At 37.8% G+C, this 23,731-nt stretch overlaps 1 protein-coding gene across 1 annotated transcript; it reads right to left on the reverse strand.

Annotated features, from left to right (window-relative positions):
* Nucleotides 1-874: 874 nt before the first annotated feature.
* Nucleotides 875-22,608, reverse strand: usp31 (ubiquitin specific peptidase 31). Its single transcript, XM_059348692.1, has 16 exons — nucleotides 21,436-22,608; nucleotides 20,791-20,925; nucleotides 20,360-20,454; nucleotides 20,172-20,264; nucleotides 18,798-18,933; nucleotides 18,288-18,435; nucleotides 18,012-18,192; nucleotides 17,703-17,814; nucleotides 15,750-15,844; nucleotides 14,872-14,949; nucleotides 12,942-13,071; nucleotides 12,420-12,539; nucleotides 11,528-11,753; nucleotides 11,287-11,445; nucleotides 9,724-9,876; nucleotides 875-8,441 (listed from the first exon to the last, which is right to left on the reverse strand). Exons 1-16 carry the CDS (start codon nucleotides 21,958-21,960, stop codon nucleotides 6,949-6,951), a joined length of 3,879 nt encoding a protein of 1,292 aa, XP_059204675.1. The 5' UTR covers nucleotides 21,961-22,608; the 3' UTR covers nucleotides 875-6,948.
* Nucleotides 22,609-23,731: the final 1,123 nt, after the last annotated feature.

Genomic DNA, 23,731 nt, shown 5'->3' on the forward strand with positions numbered 1-23,731 from the left:
TGGCAAAAAAATCAATGACTGCAGCTTCAAAATAAGTACAACATTAAGTGCTGCTGGCACTGATCACTTGTCTTTTTTGACATTTTAAATCATAATGATCAATCAATTAAATAATCAGCAGCAGATTAATCATCGAAACAGTCCAGAAATTGGCTTTTTAAGAGGCACTGTTATGTGCCTCATCACTTTTTATTTCCTGCCTAATCTGATTGCTCATTAAAAATATTAGTAATCTGACATTCACTTTTTTACTGAACAAGTGGAATTTTTAACGGTCGTAGGTGCTGTGGTGTAATCACGAGTGAACACCCCTCTCAGACATGCTTGCATCTGCACATCCCTCCCAACTCCAGCTCCCCTCTGTATTCTGCAGCAGGGAAAAGCTTGAAATAATAATCCTGCCCAGAATTTAGAGGCGCTCATGTGTTGGACAGCCTTGAGGTCTCAGATAATACACAAGACTCTGCAGCAGCGAGACAATGAGCAGTAGATTTGTGTCTTCATACAAGGTATAATGGGATAAAAGGGGGATCTTTGAACATTAAAAATAAAAACACCTTCAAAATGTGTCTCATGTTGCGACAGTACAACTTCTGACAGCTGTGAGACTACAAATGCTTTTAAGGAGACAGACTGTGGACACTCTCACAGATCTGAGCCCACTGTTACACTCATTACAGGCTTTTCTGACGTTAATCAATCCCAAGTTGGGGGAAAAAAACACACAAACTTCATTGTTAATTTAGCTGGATTTTTTAATGCTGCATCAGTGAGTCTCTATAAACCAGTGAAATCCATGAGCTATATGTTTTGTGGACAATTTGTTAGAGAAAAGCTCCCTCTAGTGTAGGAACAAATGCACACACAGACAAACTCGACACCACTATTACTTTCAAAATTTTAATCAGATTTTTCATTTTGTACTTGCATGGGTAAACCAACAAAGTATATACACATTTGTCCTTTTGGAGAAATAAAAAAACATTAAAAGTGCATACATGATAACAAAAAAGAAATAAATTAACATAGAAGACTTTGACACCATCTAATGAACTACTGAATGTCAAAACACTTAAAAAATAGAAAAAAAGTACTTAAGGAAAAGTGAAGAGGCAAATGCCTGAACAGAGGCCATAATGTTAAATAAAAATATTTAAAAAGAGCCTCACAAACCTGGTACAACAAGGAATACAGTAAAACAGCATAAACAAGTGAAAAAATCTCAATAGATGCAATGCACTGTATTTTAAAAAAATGCTTAATGAATGATGCATTAAAAAAATAAGAGAAAAAGGTCAAAGGGGAGACGTGCTTGCACTTAGCACGGTAGTGTTCTTTGTAAGCTTAAAAAACATTAAAATGAGACTCATGACATTCATTCATGACACAGCTCCGTGGTTACTTTACCATCCAAAGAAAGACACAAACTATCAATTGCAATTTGTTTTGCTTAAGGCTTCTGAGAAGTTTTAGTATCATCTGTCTGTAGTGTTTACATCTGAAAAATGTCCACAAAAGCCTCTTCTATCTGCTCAAAAATAAAGTCCAAAAACAGTTATACCCCAAACTCACATGTAAGATACTTTAATATTAAGAGCAGCACACAGCTGTGTTGCTGTAGTGCTACAATATACACAGAGTCTGAAGTCTGTGGTTCAAATGTAGGATGTCAGTTTCAGTGGTTATTGCAACTTCGATTCAGTGGTAAAATGCTCACACAAAAATGTTGCAGATAAAGTCAATAATAAATGCTTTCATCTTGGAAAAGTGGAACTATTTGTGACAAAACAGCCGTGTCACAACAATGCAGGATTCTCTAATCTTAATTAACTTCTGTTATATGCATTTTAACAACTGGATTGATTGATGTTTTATACTCACTTCACCAGTTATCAGAAAAAAATAAATATTGCCGCTGCTTCAAAGCATGTTTGGAAGTAATTGTTTGCTGAATAACTGCCCATTTTGAATTAAAAAAAATAAAAAAAATCACATTATGATTTCAATGATTGACGTGGCATAAACATTAGAAAAAGTATTAACTGAACATTTACAGTTTAATGTCATTGTTCATTACACACTGTATTATAAAACTACAAATTTACTATATTTCTTTATTGCATTTAGCTATATATATATTTATTTATTTATTTATATCAGTTGCCTTTCTATTAGACTGGCCACATCTCTGATGCAGCCGAGAACATTTTAACAGGGTTCATAAACCGTTGAATTAATGGAAGACCTTTATCACAATAACATGAGGCTATTAAGTAATCACATAAAGATTATCGCATCCATAGTGTTGTCTCTGCTGGTGTACGACAGCAAATATTAAACATCTTGTCAACAAACAAACAAAAAACGTAATCTACCAGTTTGGTAGGAGCACCCAGAGAGCACAGATCAGCAGAAAGTTAGAGCAAAAATACATATATAAACATTAAGTGGGAGAATGTTTAAAAAAGATGGCATTAAATAGATATTAAGTTTTCACTGCACGGATGAAATATTCTGTAATTTACAATTTCTAAATATTGGAATGAAGTGCAAATTAAGCAATGGAATATGAATATACCAGCCATGCTCTGCTTTCTACTTTACAGAGACGCAGACTCTTGCATAGTTAATGACATACATGCATTAGCGATTTCATGCAATACTGCATTCCTTAATCATTCTCAATTCTGTACATTGAAAACTAATTTTTAAAAAACAGACAATAACTGCAGTGAAGAAAGCGAGAGATGAAAATCAATTTTCTCTTGTGTTTTACATCGATTTTTGACATCTTTCAACAGGTACGCATTTGGATTAATTGGGTATATACTTCTCGTATGAAGTACAGTACTACATTTTTGGTAATTCAAACCTCAGCTTTCATGGTCTAATTGATGAATGAGAGGATTATTGCTTTACTACAACATGTAAAAAACTAAGAAAGCAGGTGTTTGTTTTTTTTTAATGATTGGAAGGGACTGACAGCAGGTTCCTGTAACATAATACAGGACCAATATGACACTGTTGCAATTTAATTTTGATCACAGCTCTGCAATAAACTACAGAATTAAGACTTTACAACACCACAAAGATGCTACTGAATAAGGTTACAGAATAAACCATCATGTCTCATTTAATTTTACATGTTTAAAAAACATAACGGTAATCTAGGCAATGTGATAGCTATAGACAGAATGACTGTGGATGAATGAAGAATGGTGGGGTAACAAAGGAACAGGCTGAAGCTTTCAGCTTTAAGTTCAGTACAGAAAAATAATTATGTCTTTAGCGTCATTAAAAGTTGGACCCCTATTAATATACACTACCGGTCAAAAGTTTTAGAACACCCCAATTTTTCCAGTTTTTTATTGAAATTCAAGCAGTTCAAGTCAAATGAACAGCTTGAAAGGGTACAAAGGTAAGTGGTGAACTGCCAGAGGTAAATAAAAAAAGGTAAGCTTAACCAAAACTGAAAAATAATGTACATTTCAGAATTATACAAGTAGGCCTTTTTCAGGGAACAAGAAATGGGTTAACAACTTAACTCTATGGAGTCTTGGGCTATTTTGTCCATTTTTGAATTCTTTTCCAACATAAAATGTGATTGTGAATCTTTTTTTTTTACTTTCAAAACACTATCATGCTCAATAAAGAATTTTAAATGTTGCAAATGTGCATTAATTTCAGAGTACACTGAGACATTAAACGGCATCATTTTCAATTAAATTCTGGAAAAGTTGGTGTGTTCTAAAACTTTTGACCAGTAGTGTATATATATAATATTTTGAGCAATATACAGAATGACTGACACTGAACGTCAATGACAGAAAAACGACATGTCAAAAGTCGTAATGCACTGGGTTCTGGCTACGTGAAAGGATTAGTAATCCAATAAAGTTCTTATTTAGCGAGTAGGTGATGGGACAAACAAGTGAGTGTAATGGCATGATCCAGCATAAAACGCACACTATAGCCACTACAACTCGATGACAGACTGTTAAAACAGGCAAACAAGACGGTGAAAGCCAAAGTGACATAAAATTGTCCTGCTTTGATCCAAAGTGCCATGCACAGGTTCCTGATAGATAACAATGTTAAGTAGAAAAGAGCAGCTACAGGAATACCACCACATTTAAACAGAAGTATGTCATTTCTATGGTCGATGGCAGTTTGAAAACAGTAGCCACTTTACTTTTTTATAATTAGGACATTAAAAGGGTCATATTAAAGAGACTGGGCTGCTTGTGAGAGTGAAAATGTAAAGTCACGCTATGTGTATCGATCGCCTGATTATTGTTCTCAACTAATGGCAGTTGAGTTGAAATAAAACATAGCTGGGAAGAACTTGGGTTAAAAGTGTCACTGTATAGTGACACTTACGAACAGCTCGTTGTGACCCAGAACAATGTCACAAATCCAAAGTGAGGCACGTTAAAGCTTCTGATTTGCTCAAACAATGCACAGACCATTTAAACAACATACATTTGTGTCAAATGGGGTTATATTTCCTCTGAAACCATCTGAGAACTAATGTAAACCTGGTAGATGCTACAGAGAAACAGTTCAGAGAAACACTGTAGATCTATGAGTCAAAGATAATGTTAATGTTTCAAAGTATGAACTACTTACTAATGGTTGGATTTTAATGGCATAACCACATTCACTCATTCAAAACATAAACTATGCTGGTATCTAATGTAGGAATATTGCAATTGCATGTGGGGTAATCCTACAATGATAATGCTGATTGTTCAAAAGGAGGCCAGGAAGCATCATGGCAGCTGCAGAGACAATATAATAAAGTCTCTGCTTCTATCATTTTACTGCAAAAAAAATATATAAACCATGCAGTGTCTGATAGTTGGGAAAATCCAGCCTACATATCTCTACTTGAACAACTGCTTAGAGACAACAAAAATGCAGCTGTATCATTAATCAAATGGCTCATTATCAATACTCTGTTTCAGCCTGGTGAAGAAAAAAAAAATGGCATTGTCTTCTCCAATGAGGTACCACAGGTTATGACGACTGCTGCCAACAGGTTTCTGGCTCACTGAAGTGTGTGGTCACAGTTCTGAACATCAGCATTTGAAAATATGCTCGTTTAAGAAATATCAGTGCCAGAAGAGCATCAGTCTGTTTCAGCACCAGGTGTAGTAAAGGGGTGATTCGTTAAAATGACCCCTGAAACGTTGAGATGAATGTACCCTTTTACCATTTCAAGTCTAAGGTCTCTTGACACTACTTTACGATATGTCTTGAAATCATGAAAACATATTTAAAAAATTAGATAATTACATCGTTAAGTTAGTGTGTGTGTATGATTGTGTGTATGATGGTTCTGGGTAAATGAAAACTACTTTTTCTATACAAAGTGCGAACAATAAAACATTCCTACTCAGTGATGCATACAGTAGTAGACTACTATGTTGCCAAAGGCAATTACTTGTTTCCATGTACAGTATTAGAAGGCGCTTAAGATCATTTTCATTTTGCTCATGGAAAAGAAAAAATGGGCTATATCCTATATACTTTGTCGATATCTGTACAGACACATATATATGCATTTATATAATTTGTTTTTAAAGGGTTTCATTCCAAAACACACCATCCCTTTGAGAAAAAAACGTCAATAAGTATTTGATAAAATACATTTCTATCGAAAAAGTACTAGTATTCAACAAAAATAAAGATTTAAAATATTGGAAAATTTGTCTCAATGTGTGTACCGATTATAATTCTTTCTGATCTCCAAATCCTTGAACGTTTTGGTCGGGGGCCTGCCGTCGCATCTGTTTATTCCTCATATATTCATATAATCTGGAAGTTTCTCGTCTTTACAGCTAAATCTCAAACCTCAACAATCTCAAAACATGAAACATGAAATTACTTATCAGTACATAAAGTGGTTTGCTTATGTATTTTTTCCTTTGCTTTGGACTACCTACCGTTTCACCAATGTCTGAGATGTTTGGAGAAAGTGTATGAAAAACAGATTGCAGGTTTTACTCATCATTGGAAAATTTGATGGGCTCAAAACAACGAGAACTACTGCGAACACTTAGCCACTATTTTTTCGGAATGAAACTCTTTTGAATGTATGTGTGTGTGTGTGTGTGTGAGGTTCAACTTAGTTTCAGTATTTGTCCAGAGACTATTTTTGATGTTACCCATCTGTTCTCACTAATGTTGAGTTTTGAAAGCTTATACAACAGCAGTGAGGTTAAGCAGCAACAGCTCTCTTATTATCACCTTAATCTGAAAAATGTTATTCTACAAGACAAATGATGCACTGTCGGTGCATACAAGGTGAAAATGCTTCTTACCCCATTAATTTCTTTTAATGCAAGAGCTGCTGCTTTTTAAATCTCGTTTCGTCAGCAGGATATATTGCAAGTAAACTAAGCTTAATGTTTGCAGCCTTTCAAAGATATAACAAGCCTCTTGTCTGAAGGATAAGATAATTGGATTTCAAGATTCCAACAGGGAATTCTGTCAGCTGTCATATAAGCATCCAGTACACACAATCAAACAGGTTGTGCTGTACAGCTGAATGCATATGGCATGCTCATGTACCCTCCATGCCAGGAAACATTGAACGTGTCAAGAGATTGTCTCGCTCGCATCAAAACCATACCTAATGCTCAAAAGGTATAACAATACTAGCTGCTTTAAAAGCTAAAATTGGCAGCATATCAAGCAACTGTTTGGCACCCAAATATACAGATGATGTACAGTACTTTACTTTTTATCCAGTAAAGCTAAAAATACTCAAAGCAGGCTGCCAATATTCAAACCTCAAAGCCAGCGTATGTATCTGATGCCAGTATGAGAAACCATAACATCAAAAATGTGTCTCTAAACAAATACGTGTGGCGCTCACTGAAACTTAGGCACAAAGAAAATAGCTGCATTATGTAAGGTCAATGTAACTGCTATGGATATATATCATTGAGGCCTCTTTGTTGTACGTGCAGGAGATTGCATGCTTGATGTCAGCTTTCGGGAAGATGCCAGCCTTTCGAGGGGCTTCTTCCCGTTAGAGGGAGACTTGAGACTTACTTCAGAAGTGGAAGACTTGGACTTGCCAACGTTTAATAGAGTGCGACTGAGAGAGCTGGGGGGCTTGGAAGACTCCTTTGTCTCAGACTTTGTCTCACCTCCATCAGTCTCTGCAGATGTCTGTGAAGATACAGCATCTCCCGTCTTTCCAGTATCACCAGTGATATCCTTGGCTTGTCCATTCTGCTTGCATGTCCTCTCTGAGGCTTTTTTGGCAAGCAGAGTGCTTTTTCCTAAATCAGCCGACCGGCGGCTTTCCCTTTGTCGGAGGGCGCTCTTGAAGAAAGACAACCCTTTTTCTTCAGATTTGCTGCTGCGCTGCAGGTCTCTGGTGGACACGCTGGGCGAGCGCAGGCTTGTGACAGAAGAGCTGCTGCTGGAGCTCCTCACGGATCTCCTCTCAGGCCGGTTGCTTTCCCCGCTCTTAGACAGCGAGGTGCGGGCTACGGAGCTGCCTCGGAGACTGTCGACCAGAGGACTAGTATGCATAGAATCTCTGCTGTAACTCCTTTCCACCAGCCTTTTCCGACTACAAGTGGAGCCTTTCTCATTGATGTTGGAATTCTTCTTTGCAGTTGGCGAAGGAGAAGCTGAGGACTGGGGCGTGGAGCAGACGAATGGCTTGCGTTGTAGTGTTGCATTTAGAGGCTGAGTTGCCTCCTTTGTTTTAGAGGGAGTTCCACTGGGTGTAGAGGTGCTTTTCTTGGCATTTACACTCTTTTCTTTAGTATTGCTCACCTTTTTACCTTTCACAGGTGTACTGGAAGAAGTCTCAGCAGTGGAGGCCTTATGTGTTGAGCACAAACGTTTTTTCGAGGTTTTCTCTTGCTCCACTTTGCTGGAATTCTTTGTGGAGCCGGTGCTTTCTGCCTTCGAGCCAAATCCTCCGATACTGCTTTTCCGTTTCTGTTCTTTGGAGGGAGTAGCTTGGGTGGGTAGAATGTTTTGGTCTATAGCTGAAATCTGGTTGTTGTTTTCAGTTGCCTCATTTTTGGTGCTCTTCTTTTCCACTGGAGTGGGAGCTCTGCAGTACATCTCGTCTAGGAACCGTTTATTGTTGTCCTGGTCGCTGATGTTGCTCTCCATCATTGACAGGGGAGTCCTGCTGCCAAAGTAGCGTTCATGTCTACTGTAGCTGCCGAAGCAGGACGTGGAAACTTTGTCATCACAGGCCTCTCCGATCCTCTCCAGAGGAGGAGAACATCGAGAGTCGAGGGAGAAACGTGAGGGCGAGTTGGATCTCATGTGCAGCTTCGCAGAGAGAGACCAAGAAGGCTTTATCCCGCTGTCGCTGAGGGCTAACGGACTAGCGATGGATGACCTGGAGGACAAGCTCTGACGCTGAATGCTCCTTACAAAAGGTCGGACAGAGAATCCTCCTAAAAACAAAGATACATTTCAAAAATAATGTTTATTGTTGACGCTCAAACCCCTAAATTATAACAACAGCAATTACATTGAGCTAATATGTTAATGCTAGAGCTAGAATAAAATGTATTCACTTTTAACTTGTGCCAGAATATATTTAAACATCTTTTGCTAACTAATGTTGGTAAATAAATGTGATAAATGACTGAATAGTGACAATAAATAATGTCGTAAGTGCCGCAATTAGTAAATATTGAGGCACTGAAATTTTTAAGCAATAAAAACTTCAAACTGGTTGTGTTACATTCCATCATTTGGAAGCATTATCCAGAGTAAGATCTGTGAAGTTGTAGTTAAATACAAGTTTGCCTTGCCAACATTTTTGGGGACTTGCTGACCCTGTGTTCTGGAGGGTTAAACAGAGCCTACTTTTACATTAACCACCAACAGCAGCACAAGCCAACATCTGTCTCCATTTGGATTCACTCGGTATGTGAGGTTTCCCACAGTACGGAGCTCTGTCAAGCATGTTTTCCTCCTCGTCCAAGTCAGATGTGACACACATCACATGCCTTTCTCCTGCCTTTCTCTTGCATTATTCTCCCTCTTAACCCATTGACGCCTGAAACGCCTGTAAAACCTCTGGGCAATTTTAAAATGAGCCCCTAAAACCTGAAGTTTTTCTGGAAATTCAACAGAAGTGTCAACGCTTCGACTAAATAATAGATTTTTCAGCCTCTGTAGCAGATAGAAATGAAATTCAAAAAGGATTTGAGAGCTGATACAAATACTACAAAACGATGTATCCGCTTTCCAGGCTTCAATGGGTTAAAAAATAAATAATGGAATCTTGGAGTTTGGATTTGTAAGTTCAGGTTGGGAGAGCTATGGGAATCCTTGGGAGTAACTTTTGATTCCAACAGAAATATTATCAGTGGACGGAGTAAAGCACTTTGTACAAAGGACTATGTTGTGTGGAATACACAAAGAAGCAGTTTCCTTTTACCATTTTGGTCCATAACAAATGGTTTTCCACATGTGTTGTGTTTTATATTGGTTTTGTCTAGTCCCATCTTGTGGGTGGATGGATATGCTTGTGCTTCTATAAAGGTCAAAACGAAATCTAACTTTGGGCTTCTTTTAGAAAACTAGGGAGTATAAAATTCATAATATGAGTCAGAAGAGAGCAGCTGTTCATGTGCGTGTAATGAAAGTGTACATAATTCAGCACCACAAAGAATTGCAATCTGACAACTGTAAAAATTAAGCACATTAATATCAGCTTTGTCTCACCGTCATCTTCGTTGCGTTCTGCTGGAAACTCTACCGACTCAGCCAGTGATGCCAGAGAAGTGCGTCTGGATGAGGCTCCAGAGGCCAAGCTAGCAGGCCTACTGCCAGGTAACCTGTTGATCCAGTGGTCACACAGTGATGAACTGGTGGAACCTGCATGAAAGAGAAAAAAATCATATTGACTCTATAAATACTCAGTTGAGGTTTATTTTTATTAGAAAATAATATGGCAATTTCCCAAAAAGTCTCACAGGCTTAACTGTAATTGAGACATTTATTGTTTGTTTGTTTGTTTGTTTGTTAGTTTTTATCCAGTATTGAACCCAAACCTTTTGATTGAGAACAACAATAAATACAAGTCAACAACACAAAATGAAACAACAAGACTCAACACTTATTTGTGTTCAAAAGGAGTGGGAAGAAGCTTATTAAATCCCTTCTCCCTATGTTAATTTACTATATTCAGTTATATAACAACAATAATATTTATATATATGTATGTATAACACATAGTAATGTAGTTTATAAACTTATTACTATTATTAACATACCTAACTTGTTATTAATTTGCAAACACATAAGTACACATACACCCATGTAGTCATAATGAGACAACAATGAACAAACACACAAACAACAACAACACACAAAAAAGAAAAATAGTAATAATACATTTAAAAAATAAAATGTCAACAATAACCACCTAGTCATTTCACACACCCATATCGTGTGAAGACATGCTTTTTATATTTGATTTTGAAGTGTTTAATGTTGGAACATTGTTTTCATTCTTCACACATCCCATTCCATATTTTTACTCCGCTTCTGTCTCATGTGCCTGTGGTATACCTTTGTGGCTGTGTTCAAGCAAATATTACAGTATAAAACTACACTTTACTTTGATTTCAGCCAAGGTTATTATAGTTAACGAAAACTAACGAAATAACGAAAACTAGAATTGAAAAAACATTTTTGTTAACTGAAATAAAAATAAAAACTATAGTTTTTAAAAAAACGATAACTAACTGAAACTGTATTGCGTGGTTACAAAACTAACTAAAACTAACTAAAATTATAGTGCAAATGTCCTTAGTTTTCGTTTTTGTCCACTTTTTTCATTCATAATTCAGTGTTTCTATTTGAACATGCAACACATGGTGAATATGTTTACTGAGACTGGGATGTCTACACTAGAACCAAAATTCAAAACACCAAGAACTGTAAGAGTTAATAACCTTATTGGGGCTGAGATGATAAACCAAAGGAAATAAAGGCAAAATTTATTATGACGCACCCAGCACATAGCCCATTACAAAAAAAATAAAACTAACACTAAAACTAATAAAAACTAAGCATTTTCAAAAACTAAAAACTAAACTAAAACTAGCAAACTCACCCTAAAAACTAACTAAAACTAACTGAATTTGAAAACAAAAATTCACAACGAAATTAAAACTAAAACTAATGAAAAATCCAAAACTATTATAACCTTGATTTCAGCCCAATATGACCAAATCCTAAATACCGCGGATATGAGATAGATGATAGGAAATAGATACTGACCAGCAACAGAGCTGTTGGCCGACCAGGAGGGAATAACTGTCCTCCGCTGGTAGAACAGTATGTAGGCCGTCTGCTGACACACGTCATCGTCAGCCACTGGTGAAACCTCACTGTCATCAAAGCAGTACCACTGGCCATCAATGGAGTTCTTACAGTACGCTGTGAGTGTGAAGCAAAGAGACAAAACTGGTTAAAATGGATGATGAACACAGAACTATACAGTCCGATTGTCGAGTGTTACCTGTATAGTGACCTCCGTGCATGTTTCCATGGTGGTTGCACACAGCGTACAGGTCATACAGGTAGTCATCTGGGTTTCTTCCCAGGCCATATGGACGTCTCCATGGTGACCAGTGGGAAGGTAAACTCCAGCTGCTTTGGCTTCTTTTAACCACATGAGGAGCCATGTCCATACCCATCAGTGGGAACCTCACCATGTTCTGCATCTTCACCCTCCGGTCCCCCTCCTAGAACAGAAGCCAAGATAAATACATCAGGAAATAATCTTTTCAGAGAGAAACTACATAACTCAAGCTGGATTTAAGAGTTTTAAAGACTAATTTATTAATTATTATTATTAATAATAAATGCCTCTTCGAAGGCAAATTAAGACCCATTTGAAAATAACAGCAACATCAATGACTTAGAGTTATGCAAAACTTTGCCCAAATGTTTATTGCAACATAAAAAATAACGTTTTTCTCGTAAATGAGATGAGGGTAGAATATGAGGGTGTTGGTGGGCTTTCTTGTCGATTTTGTGTTTCTCACTCTGCATGTGGGATTCCACAGCCTTGATTCTCATCGTGAGAAAAACTTTTTGCATAAAATATACCAGCCTTGTATGCATTGTACTGGTTCCAGTCATGCCGCATAATCTTGGTTAAAAAGCCAAGCCAGCTTTTTCTCCATAATCAGCGCTACAGACACATTTTGTCAGTACCAAAAGCACTGAGGTTTAAACCAAGCCCTTACCCCAAAGTGCATATCCCTAGCAGAAGGATCAGAATGCTCAGTTTTCCAACAATAAGTCCAACACAAACACAGATGAAGAAAAGCAACAACTTCATGCAAAATAAAAAAAAACACAACAAACAGTTTCTGTTTGAATAGTGTCTATCTGGGCTGAAATACCTGTCTGAACCTCTTGAGATGGAGTATGAGCACATCCGGCAGCGTCCACAGGCTGAGCTTAATACGGCCCTGCTGCAGCTGCTTGCAGTGGGGGCAGCGCCAGGCATCGTCTGGGGCCAGCTGAAACACACACACACAGCCCAGGCAGCAGCCATCAAGGACAAGCTCCAACCACACTGCTTATAAAACAGGCCTCACACAGAATAAGGGCCTGACTTTTTCTCTCTATTCTGCTCCAGAGCAATTGCAGGCAAGTCATACCACAATGTGTATGTAGGCCTGGGCCTAACATAGCATTAGGAGTCAAATACACAGTAAAACCACAGAGTGAAATGCTTTTTGAACTGGAGCAGAGGAATGATAAACCAGTGGGGAGGAGACAAATTTGAGGCTGTACTTTAAAATATACTTACCAGTGACATGAGCCAAGGCAACTCAAGCAATTATTTTTCTTAATGTCAAACTACTGACTATGCAGTAATCAACTCTGCTGGCTGTGTGTGTGTGTAGTCAAAGAGTTACCTGCTCCTCCTTAGTGTAGAGCTGAAAGCACTGAGCGAGGGTGCAGGCCTGCGGCTGATGATGTTGTTCCCTGTGCAGATACACACTCTCAGCATCAGGAATGTACTCCTCCTCAGTGTGTCCGAACAGACTGTGGGAACATGAAGCACAGTTCATTCATTCAACAGTCTTGTGAGGGTCATAAGATTGGCATTTGAGACTTCGGGCAAACTGCTTCCGATTTCAGTAGAGTAGTAAAATATTTCTAGACAGTTGATGTAATTGTTTAACACATCACAGTAATCCAGTTTATACTTTGATATAATAATATATGGCTAAAATTACTTAAAATTACCTAGACTGTTAAAGGCACGATGAGTAGGAACTTTCTTGGAAAAAAAAAATAATGCACGGTCTCAATCTCGATATTTCAGGGTATTTTTGCGATAACTATATTTTTGACGATATTACTAAATACTGAAAAATATATAGAAAATGTGTTTTTTTATTCTGTAAAAATAAAACACGTACAACAAAATAAAAATCAATCATGAATCTAAAATGTAGTGTAAATTGCAAATCTCAACAGTTGCCAAATACAAAAAAATTTACTCTTGACTCTTGAGTATTATCAAATAATACAAAAATAACCATCCTGGGTGTTCGGGGGTATCCCCCCCAGGAGAACATTTTGTACATTGAGTAAAATGCATCAACCTCGTCGACTTTGAGAGCTAAATGTGAGGAATCACCTCACATAACATTTTTTCAGTCAACAGGGCTTTTCACTAGGACATGGAGTAGCCAGACAGTGTTGAAAAACAGCTGGCTAGGGGGGTCCGGGGTCAATCTTAGTTATTGTGCCATAAAGTACTGCAAGTTTTATTAAAAGTGTTGGATGTGGGGCAGGGGTGTGTTATTGAAAAGGCTTCACAAACAGTACCTGCACAAACATTTATTACAGGTTTGGGAGTATTAATTGAATGCCTTGCAGGGATTTTTCTCCATGTGTTACCAAGGCATGTTACTAGTCCCAACCTGATGAAGTACACATAGCGTCTGAAATGGTGTGTGTGTGTGTGTGTGTGTGTGTGTGTGTGTGTGTGTGTGTGTGTTAACCACACATAGTAATTAGCTTAAGTGAGGAAATGTGAGCAGACATGTCGTTGATTGTGTAGGCGGAACTTCAGACTCTGGTGTGTTTACTTGTGGTTTAAAACCACAACCGTTTCAAATTAAGGACATTTGTCAGTGGATTAAGCAAGTTTATTTTTCAAAAGCAAATAATGCGATGAATAGCAGCACAGGCTCCAACATTCAAGGGCTCTTAAGAAGTTTAGTTCTGTAAAGTGAGCCCTTGTTAAATCTGAAGAGCTGCTTAACTTGACAGTTCCTGCAGAAATCCTGCAGACTGCCAGTAATTTAACCAGGATTTGGCCTTACCTTAAACTGCAACACTGGCACATTAAGGTGCAGTGATGTGTGGGCCAGCTTATTTTTGTGACTGGGAGTTGTTGCTGCCTTCTGAGGCGATGAGCAGTCACACTATGGTTACATACAGGTTTGAGGATAAGATGACCTGATTAAGGATCAAATTTAGGCATATTTCTTCATATTCAACAATACTGACTGTCTATGCTTGTTTCTACATAATTGCTTGCAAGGATAAAGTAGTTAGTCTACCTGTCAACAAATGGCCTTTGATTTCATATCTATTAATTTATTAAAATGAACGGTTTGACCTGTTCTCTCAATTTAACACCATGGTTTAATGTAATTTGATGTATACACTCCATCTTTTTGAAACCCAATCTATTGTTTTCAATGAAGATTAACATAAACACATGTCAACAGCTGTCTCATTTTCCTTCTGTGCAGGAAAAACACACTGTAGAGTACAAATAGTACAAATAAACAGATCACAGAACAAATATTAATCCTTTTCACTCACTAGTCCTTTGTCTCTTTGTCCCACTCTACCACAATCTTCACATGTGGTGGCCCCCCTTGTCCACAGGACTTGTATGCCCTGTAGAGGAAACAATAACAAGGGGAAACAAATGTCTTCATTTAAGCAAGTGAATTTCTTTCGAGAATGGGTTAATCCAATATGACGGTCTAAAAATAAATAATTTAGTCACTCAAGTTAAAAGTTGAAATATATAATTGTGTGGTTAACGAATAAGTTAGACACTAACATATTCGGAGACAGTGTAGTTGTCCCCTATTGAGCAAGAACGTTGTGACTTGTTTTATTGTGAATTTATCTAGGTTAAAAGACATCTGGCAGTTTAACCAACAGCCAAAATCATGTTAAGGCCTGTCACCTATGAGAGAAAAGAAATGGTGTGCATGAGTGCAAAGAGAAGATTAACTAGAAGTATCACCCCATTATTAATTAAGATTGTGCCTGTCTTCACCACATATGTTTAAATAGTTTTTGTTCTGAAGTGGTTGATCAAAATACATGACAAAACAATGATATTATATTCCAAATATTTGATTCAATATGTGCAAATTTGCAATAATACAGTGATATAGTATTTTAACTACAGTAAAAGTCAGTGTATATTTGCAAAGTAACATTCAAATTGGAATTACAGTTTCTCCACCTTTTCATTATAAACAGCTGTGAAAGGCATTATAACGTCATTAGCCTGAGATTTATATTTATATTTATACAGCACATGCTTTGTTAAAGACAGGTACATATGTGTAATCCCTAATGAGTTATTCTACAGCCACTGAATTATGTAATCAACATTTATTTCAAAATTATAACTCAAAGCAAAGAACTTGTTTGTTAACACTTTAAACAGAAGAAGTGACCTTTCCACAGTTGGATGACACAGTGGTCGCTCGTCTTGAGGCAGGAGGTAGGTGATACCAACAACGCCAACCACCCGAAGACTGAAAGGTCCAACCTATAAAGACACACCAACGTGAGAACCTCTGTGAGACTAGCGCCTGGCTTAATCAAAAACACAGGAGGCCTAATAACATCACTATCAGTAGCCCATTTCAGACTGCCGTTTCAAGCCGTGATATTCACGCTTCTGTGACGTTTCACCTTCAATCTGAACGAGCCAGAGGCATGATGGGAGGACAAGTGATCCTGCTCTGAACCGCCTGCGGAGGTATTTACTAGGGTTGTCAAAAGTATCGATACTCAAAAAAGTATCGATACTAAAACGTTGTATCCGCATACAATACTCATTTTCAAAAGTATCGAGTATCTGAAGCTTGTTATCATAGTTGCAGTTTCTTTTTGCACAACTGTTTTTTATTATAAATATTCAACCTGTGGTTCTATAAATTTTTTACATGTTGCATTTTTCTTGTTGATAAAAATATTTCTGTTAAATTTTGGGGTCTTTGTTTTTATCCTTGTGGTATTGAAAATGGTATCGAGTATCGAATATTTTCCTGAGTATCGGTATCGAGTTGAAAATTTTTGTATCGTGACAACCCTAATAGTTACAGAGGCTTTAAATTAGTGAGACTATTAGAGGTGGGATCAATGTGAACCAGTGGAACCAGCAAAACCAAAAATATTTGACCTACGTTATTTGTGCGATCAACACCTGATAATAAGAGAGGAAGTGGACCGTATCATCAGAAACACGCCTCTCACTCGAGTCCAACAGAAATCAAATCATGTTCAGGAGAATGCAGAACTTTGCTTGAGTATGTCAAATCTCTACAGTGAGAAACAGCACGACACACAGTTCTTCCGCCATCATTGTTTTGAACGCACTTACTGTTGCCGTCACTTATTGTACATGCACTGCTACTGCTCTGTTACACGGCACTACCATCTCTCCAACTTTGTTCTGCAATGCCGGATTAAAATGTGAATTGAAGCTGTTGCGGAATCACTGTGAATGTCCTCAGGTGAAACGACGCCAGAGCTCATTACAGCACTTTTGCAGCACTTTTGTGAAAATGCAGTATGAAAAGGGCTAAAAGTGTCTCGACTCAATGCAAACTTATAAAATATGAATATTTGCTGGTTTTGTTAGTTTTGTATGATGTAGGACAGAACAGCAGTCTGAATTATTTGTTCACAATTTTGTACTGTTTATTGACATTTTATGGAACAAATGACTAAATGGGGATGCACAATATACACAGTCGCCCATAAAGTTGGAATAAAATTTTGTTTTCAGACACAATCCTCTGTTAATTGTGGTTTTATCTTCATTGTGATATGTTTGGAAGAGATTGATTAATAAAGTTTTGAGAAGATATACACTTTATCTGTCAAGAATAAATCACATTGTCACGATCATTATTCCAACTTTATGGGCGACCGTGTACGTTGGATAGGTAAATTATTGGTGTTTAATGATAAATGTAGTATATTATAGTATAGTATATATAGTCATATCATATGAATATGCCTTATTAAGATAATGATATTACAGACGATAAATAGAGACGATAATACAAAAGTGCAGCATCTACAGTCATGGAAAAAAATATTAGACCGCCCTTGTTTTCTTCAATTTCTTGTTAATTTTAAAGCCTGGTACAACTAAAGGTACAACAAAAATAGCTCATAAGAGTTTAATTTAAGAGCTGATATCTAGCCATTTTCCATGGTTTCCTTGATAATGATTTTGGTTATTATTATTATTTTTGTTGTTATCATTATATTTGTCCAAACAAGTACATGTACCTTTAGTTGTACCAGGCGTTAAAATGAACAAGAAATTGAAGAAAACAATTGTCTAATCATTTTTTCCATCACTGTACATTCATAAACCGACAAATCCCTACCTGAATGTAGGCCCCTGGCCTCAAAAGATGACGCATTTTCTCGAGGATCTCTTTCTGTAGAGCATCCCAGGTCACAGTGCGCTCCATGTACAGTACAAAAGGCAGTCCGAACCTAAAACAACATAATGTGCGTGGCTTTGTTAGAAGTTATCGATATTTTCCAGGGAGTTTTAAACAACACCAATATTCTACTAGATATTGTGTTATAACAATACCTTAATCTTTATTATGGACAAGAACATAAGAAGAGAGAATGTGTTACACAGACAGAAGACAGAAAAATAATATAAAATATTGCAGTTGTAGTACCTCTTTCCTTGGTGGCCGGTACAAGCCCTGTTACACACCAGAAGTATTACTTTTTCTGGTCCCAGGTTTTTATTGGGGGATGCAGTTAAAGGAGTCATGGCCCCTTGCATGAAAGATGGAGTCCTGCTGATTTCTGTCCCATACTTCAAGTTGTTATGATTCAGGTTTGCCAGAAGACTTCCTGTAAAAACACACAAACAAGTCTTAATAGATGTCCTTCTATTGATTTAATATGAAAAATACTGCAGATTTACAAAAACATTAAGCTTGATTTACCTCTTTTTGTGCGTATGTTTTCCAGTTTGAAGGTCTCTGGTGTCTCAAAGGCAAATATGGAATCGCTCTCTTGAATGATGTCAAGATCATCGTCGTCATCGCAAAATGAACGATGAAAACCGTCATAGTACATTTCAGTCAAAACAAACTGTGAGGAAAAAAAGGACATTTAAAAAATTAGCGTCTAATTTGATTAATGGGTTAAACTGTCAAAAAAAAACAGCCATCACAACATCACTCCTTGTTGTGCTTTAGCCCTGGTTTACATTTACTCCTGTGGCATTTTCATTCTGCCAGCTTTAATCAATGTTAGCACTCAGTTGCTGCAGCCTGAAGGACAACTGTGTTTAAAATATCCTTCTCTGTTTATTAAGTCCACTTCATTAAATAAAAAAAGCCTGGGTTTATGACAAACTACTGTTCAGAGGTAGAACAAATGAGCTAACATTGTGTGGCTGTAACAAAGTCTCACTGTGTCAGACCCTGAGCTGATAAAGACAGGAATAGCACCTGGTCCATCGGGATCTTGGTCTCACGTGATACTGCATCTCTGAGGCGATAAACGGTGCTGTTGAGGGGAACAGCCACCCCGATCCTCATACAGTGAGAGTACTTTCCCTGGTACACCACTGTCACATACAGGGGCCTGACGAACACAAATAAAAACAAACACTTTTAACATACATTACTATTTTGCATGGTTTCTCCTGCTTAAAACCATCGGTTTTACATTTAAGTTCCTACACCTTTTCCTATTTTGAATTCAGGCAATTATAAGGTACATTTTCAAGCGTTATATTATACATACAGTACAGGCCAAAAGTTTGGACACACCTTCTCATTCAATGTGTTTCCTTTATTTTCATGACTATTGACATTGTAGATTCATCAAAACTATGAATGAACACATGTGGGATTATGTACTTAACAAAAAAGTGTGAAATAACTGAAAACATGTCTTATATTCTACTAAGCAAAGGGTGGCTACTTTGAGGAATCTAAAATAAAAAGACATGTTTTCAGTTATTTCACACTTTTTTGTTAAGTACATAATTCCATATGTGTTCATTCATAGTTTTGATGCCTTCAGTGAGAATCTACACTGTAAATAGTCATGAAAATAAAGAAACGCATTGAATGAGAAGGTGTGTCCAAACTTTTGGCCTGTACTGTATACGCAATATGTCAATATAATTTAACTTCTTCGTCACATTAAATTACATGTTTTTGTGCTATAAACAACCGAAATTATGTTTTTGTGCCAGCTTTTCCACAGAAGGGTGTCAAATTACAGGAAAAGACAAAGTTTCATATTTCAAAATGTGTCACCTATTGGTAAATAGCACTGTATTGAACATTTATGAATGTTTAAACCTTAAAAACACCACATTAAAATGTTAGTGTTTTGAAGGCACATGTAGGAAATATACAGTGTTAAGATTGTAAGCTTATTTCCCCCTTCTTCACTATTTTTTGCCAGAGATTTATTTCTCTGGAGTGAAGACGCCCCTTAAATGAACACACTGTTGTTTTGGTTTGAAAGTGAACACTCCTCCCACACCTGTTTGCTGCTCCTCCTGCAATAAACCCCCACACACTCCTAACACACCAGGTTACATTCCTTCTTCTGTAACAACACATACTGAAATTTGCTTCAGGTTTTTCTCATGAACTTGAATGGTGTCATCACTTTGAAGACTTTAAAAACATTGTGCTTGCTTGAATGGTAGAAAAAGGGGTAGAACTTTTTTGAAGACTTTATAAAAAAAAGATTTTTGTACCTGAACATGTTTACTTTATTTATTCATGTATAACCTTTATAAACCGGTAATCATTAGTCATGAACATGTAAAAACCTGTCAACTTAAGAAAAGAGTAACTCACCGTGTGTGTGGCAATGGGATTGGTAGGGAGATGCAGAGGAAGGGATCAAACGTATTGCTTTGCTTTTGGCAATGTGGGCAAGTGAGAGAAGACCTGTTGTGAAAAAAAAGAATCCCTTAATATAGCAGGGAGATAATGTCTTGACTATACTGGACAAAAATAGAGGTTTTCGTGGACATAAAACACACCTGTACTGAGCCTGAAACAGTTCTTGTACAAACGACCCAGCAGAGAGGGGAGGAGATGGCCCCTCTAGGCTCTGGTCGTCTTCTTCAATGGGTGGCTGAAAGAAAACACAAACAGGTTTTATTAGTCAGATTTATAAGTCATAAATAACACCACACAATCCTGTTATCAGCTAGCTCCAGGGAATGAAGAAGAAACAAGACCAGGCAAGGCTGGTTTGGCAGGACTGTGAATGTAGCTTATTTGTAAGATGCAAATGTCAGAGAGTGACCAGAATTATAGTTATAATGCAATTTAAAGAATTAGCCCTGCAATAAAATTGTTAAGCTTTCCAAGACACAAAGTCTGTATGGCTCAGCAATGAGGGGGAAATGTGCCACATGTGATCACCAAACTATACCCGTATCAGCCCCTACACATCTTCTCACCCTACCTTTATAGCAGGCCTGATGTTGGGGTTTCCAGCGTTGATGTCCTCATGCACTCTGTCCAACAACCACAGGAGAAACTCCTGAGCATCGTGCTGAGCGTTCCCTTTAAACTGGGTGGCATTTTTCGACACAGCATTCTGCAACAAAGAGCACGGTCCAAAAGTTGCAATGCGTGCAAGGTCAACATGTCAGCACTGGTTATACTTAGGTGGACTTAAAGATGTTGGTCATGGAGTTTTGTTAACTGCAGTTCCTAAATATCATTTATCTAGCAGTCTTGTAGGTCATTACTGGGATTTTCTGCATACAAAAGGCAATACACCAAGAAGGTCCATATGTAAGGTGTCACAATAAAGCTGTATTGATGAGAACCATGATATTTAAAAAATGAAATATTTATACACAAAAGATAATATTGTATAAGCAATTCAACACCTGTCCACCTTGTGGGTATATTGTTTGTTTGTTTTTTACACTCTTGTACAATTATGGTTACAGATTATCTCTCCACCTCCCTACACACATTATGAGTGTACTGAATTTGCCAAAACACAGACAAACCGCACAATACACAAATTAAAAGATAAATGTGAAAGACAGGATTTTGATATCCTTACAGCACTAATCCATACGCATAATGAATTTACCTTAAAATCCCTGCTATGCTGCGGGGTATACTCAAACGTCCATAAAGCCCGCACAAGTCCTGACAGCTGCTCTGTGACTTCTCCTTTTGCCAGACAACCTTTCTTTTGCAGAAGTACGCCATTTGTCTTTGGTTTGTCCTCATCCAGCTCCTCGCCTTTGTGGTGCTCCAAAACGAGGTACTCAGCAAAGAGCTCAGTGTTGCTCAGACACTGCAGAATTGCATTCATGAAACAGGTATTCCCGTGGTTTTTGAGACCCGACACTCCGGGAATTCTCTCTCCTGACAGAAATCCAGCGAGGTCCCCATCATCCATGGGCACATCTTTGCACCCAGATTTAAAAGTGGAAAACCCTCCATCATCTTTGTCATCTTCTGTTTGTACCTCAGATCCAAAGTGTGATAACGCTGTCAGTGTCCTCAGGACTCTGCTCATAAAACTGCCAACCGAGCGCACAGAGCCTCGCCTGAACAGCTTCTTGCTAAAGCTCGACTTCTTGTCCTTGGTTGCGGCTTTGCAAGACATGTTTTTCTTCACAAGCGTTACAACTCAGACAGATGTGCTGTGAAGAAGCATCTCACTGGCTGTTATCTGCTGCTCCATCTCAAAACTTGCAGACAGCAATACCTGCTGACAGCGATAGGTGTGATAGCTGACCTTAGTTAGTAACATCATTGTAATTATCTGTCGTGGAAGCATGCAGATGCAACTTAGATGTTTAATTTCACTTGTCAAATAACGTTAGCATACCGTGCGCTTCAATCTTGCCTAAACTGCTGGCTAAGACCAATTATCTAACTAATTAAGAAGCGTGACATAAACATGGCTACGGTCTGTTGTCGATGCCTGGAACTTGCTCCAGAGTTACCTTGTTTTTGCGGTTTACTGCCCCGCAGGAATGAATCAACATCGGTTACGCTGAGAGCGAAGACAGCACTGCTAGCTAATTAGCTAGCGCTAGCGCTAGCTACAATAACAACAAGAGCAGCAGAAACAGCAACAATCCTTTTGGACCAAGATGTTCACGTCCGACAGAAACCGACAGCCCGCCATGGTTTGCAGATGATGACAGTTAAAGTTGAAAATGTGTCCGAAATTTGGTTAAGCCCACATTTGTCACATATTTGCAGGCACATTCGGGCTAAGCTACCAGATAGCAGAATCGTTTTACTTCTTCTTCTTCGTCTTCTTGTTTGTGTTGGCAAGTGGGGACGTGGTTTACAACTACATCACTGCCACCTGCTGGGGTGGAGTGAGTGCAGCAGACTACCCCCTGTTTTCTTTTAGTAGTTTACATACTTTAATTTAAGTCCATGGAGTCTTGGGCTATTTTGTCCCTTTTTGAATCCTGTTCATCCTGCCTGTATACACCGCTTAAAAATGTTTTAATGCCATGTTGGTATATTTTTTCACCTATATGACCTAATATTAATTTATTTTTTATTCTGACTTACTGGATCAACACTTTGAACCAAAAAAAAAACCAACATAAATGTGATCTTGTGATTGTGTGTGATCCTGTCATCCAACTCTGGTTTTTATTCTAGTGTGACTGTATTTTATTTGTGTCTTGTGTGTAGCGTAACAATGTTGGTCGTTTTGTGATTTTTTTAGTCATTTTTTGTTTTTGTAAGTCATTTTGTGTCTTTTTTTTTGTCATTTTGTGTCATTTTGTGTCTTTTAGTCATTTTGTGTCTTTTTGTGTCTTTTTTTGGTAATTTTGTGTCTTTTTTAGTCCTTTAGTCCAACATAAAATGTGATTTTGAATCTTTTACTTTCAAAACACTATCATGCTCAATAAAAAAAATGTAAATGTTGCAAATGTGAACAAAGGTTGCAAATCTAACATATAAGAGGGTTACATCCAGTTCTATCATTTTATACCAAATATATTTGAGCTTGTCTCCAGTTTTACTTGGTATATCATCATCAAACTGAAACTGGCCTCATGGAGTTTACAGCCAGAACTTTAGAGGTAAATTTACAGTAGGGCTCCACGCTGCTTTGTTTTCTAGTCTGGATGTGATGAAGAAGTCATGCTTTGGCGCTTTTGGAGACTCCAGTGGGTTTAAGCAAGTCATTTTGATTGGAAATTCAATTGTGCATACGTAAACAAATGCAACAGTTGCATTCAAATGCATCTCTCAGCCATCGCTCCCAGTTGCAGTCCATATCAAATTCAGAACCCTGTCTCTCATCTGCAAAACACACCCTCCTGCTCATCAAGCTTTACTAGTTAAAGACGTCTGGCTCCTCCATCCCTGCAGGGCATCTCAAACTAGGCTCTTCTCCCCTG

This window comes from Centropristis striata, chromosome 13 (assembly GCF_030273125.1).
Source record: "Centropristis striata isolate RG_2023a ecotype Rhode Island chromosome 13, C.striata_1.0, whole genome shotgun sequence".
Lineage (NCBI taxonomy): Eukaryota > Metazoa > Chordata > Actinopteri > Perciformes > Serranidae > Centropristis > Centropristis striata.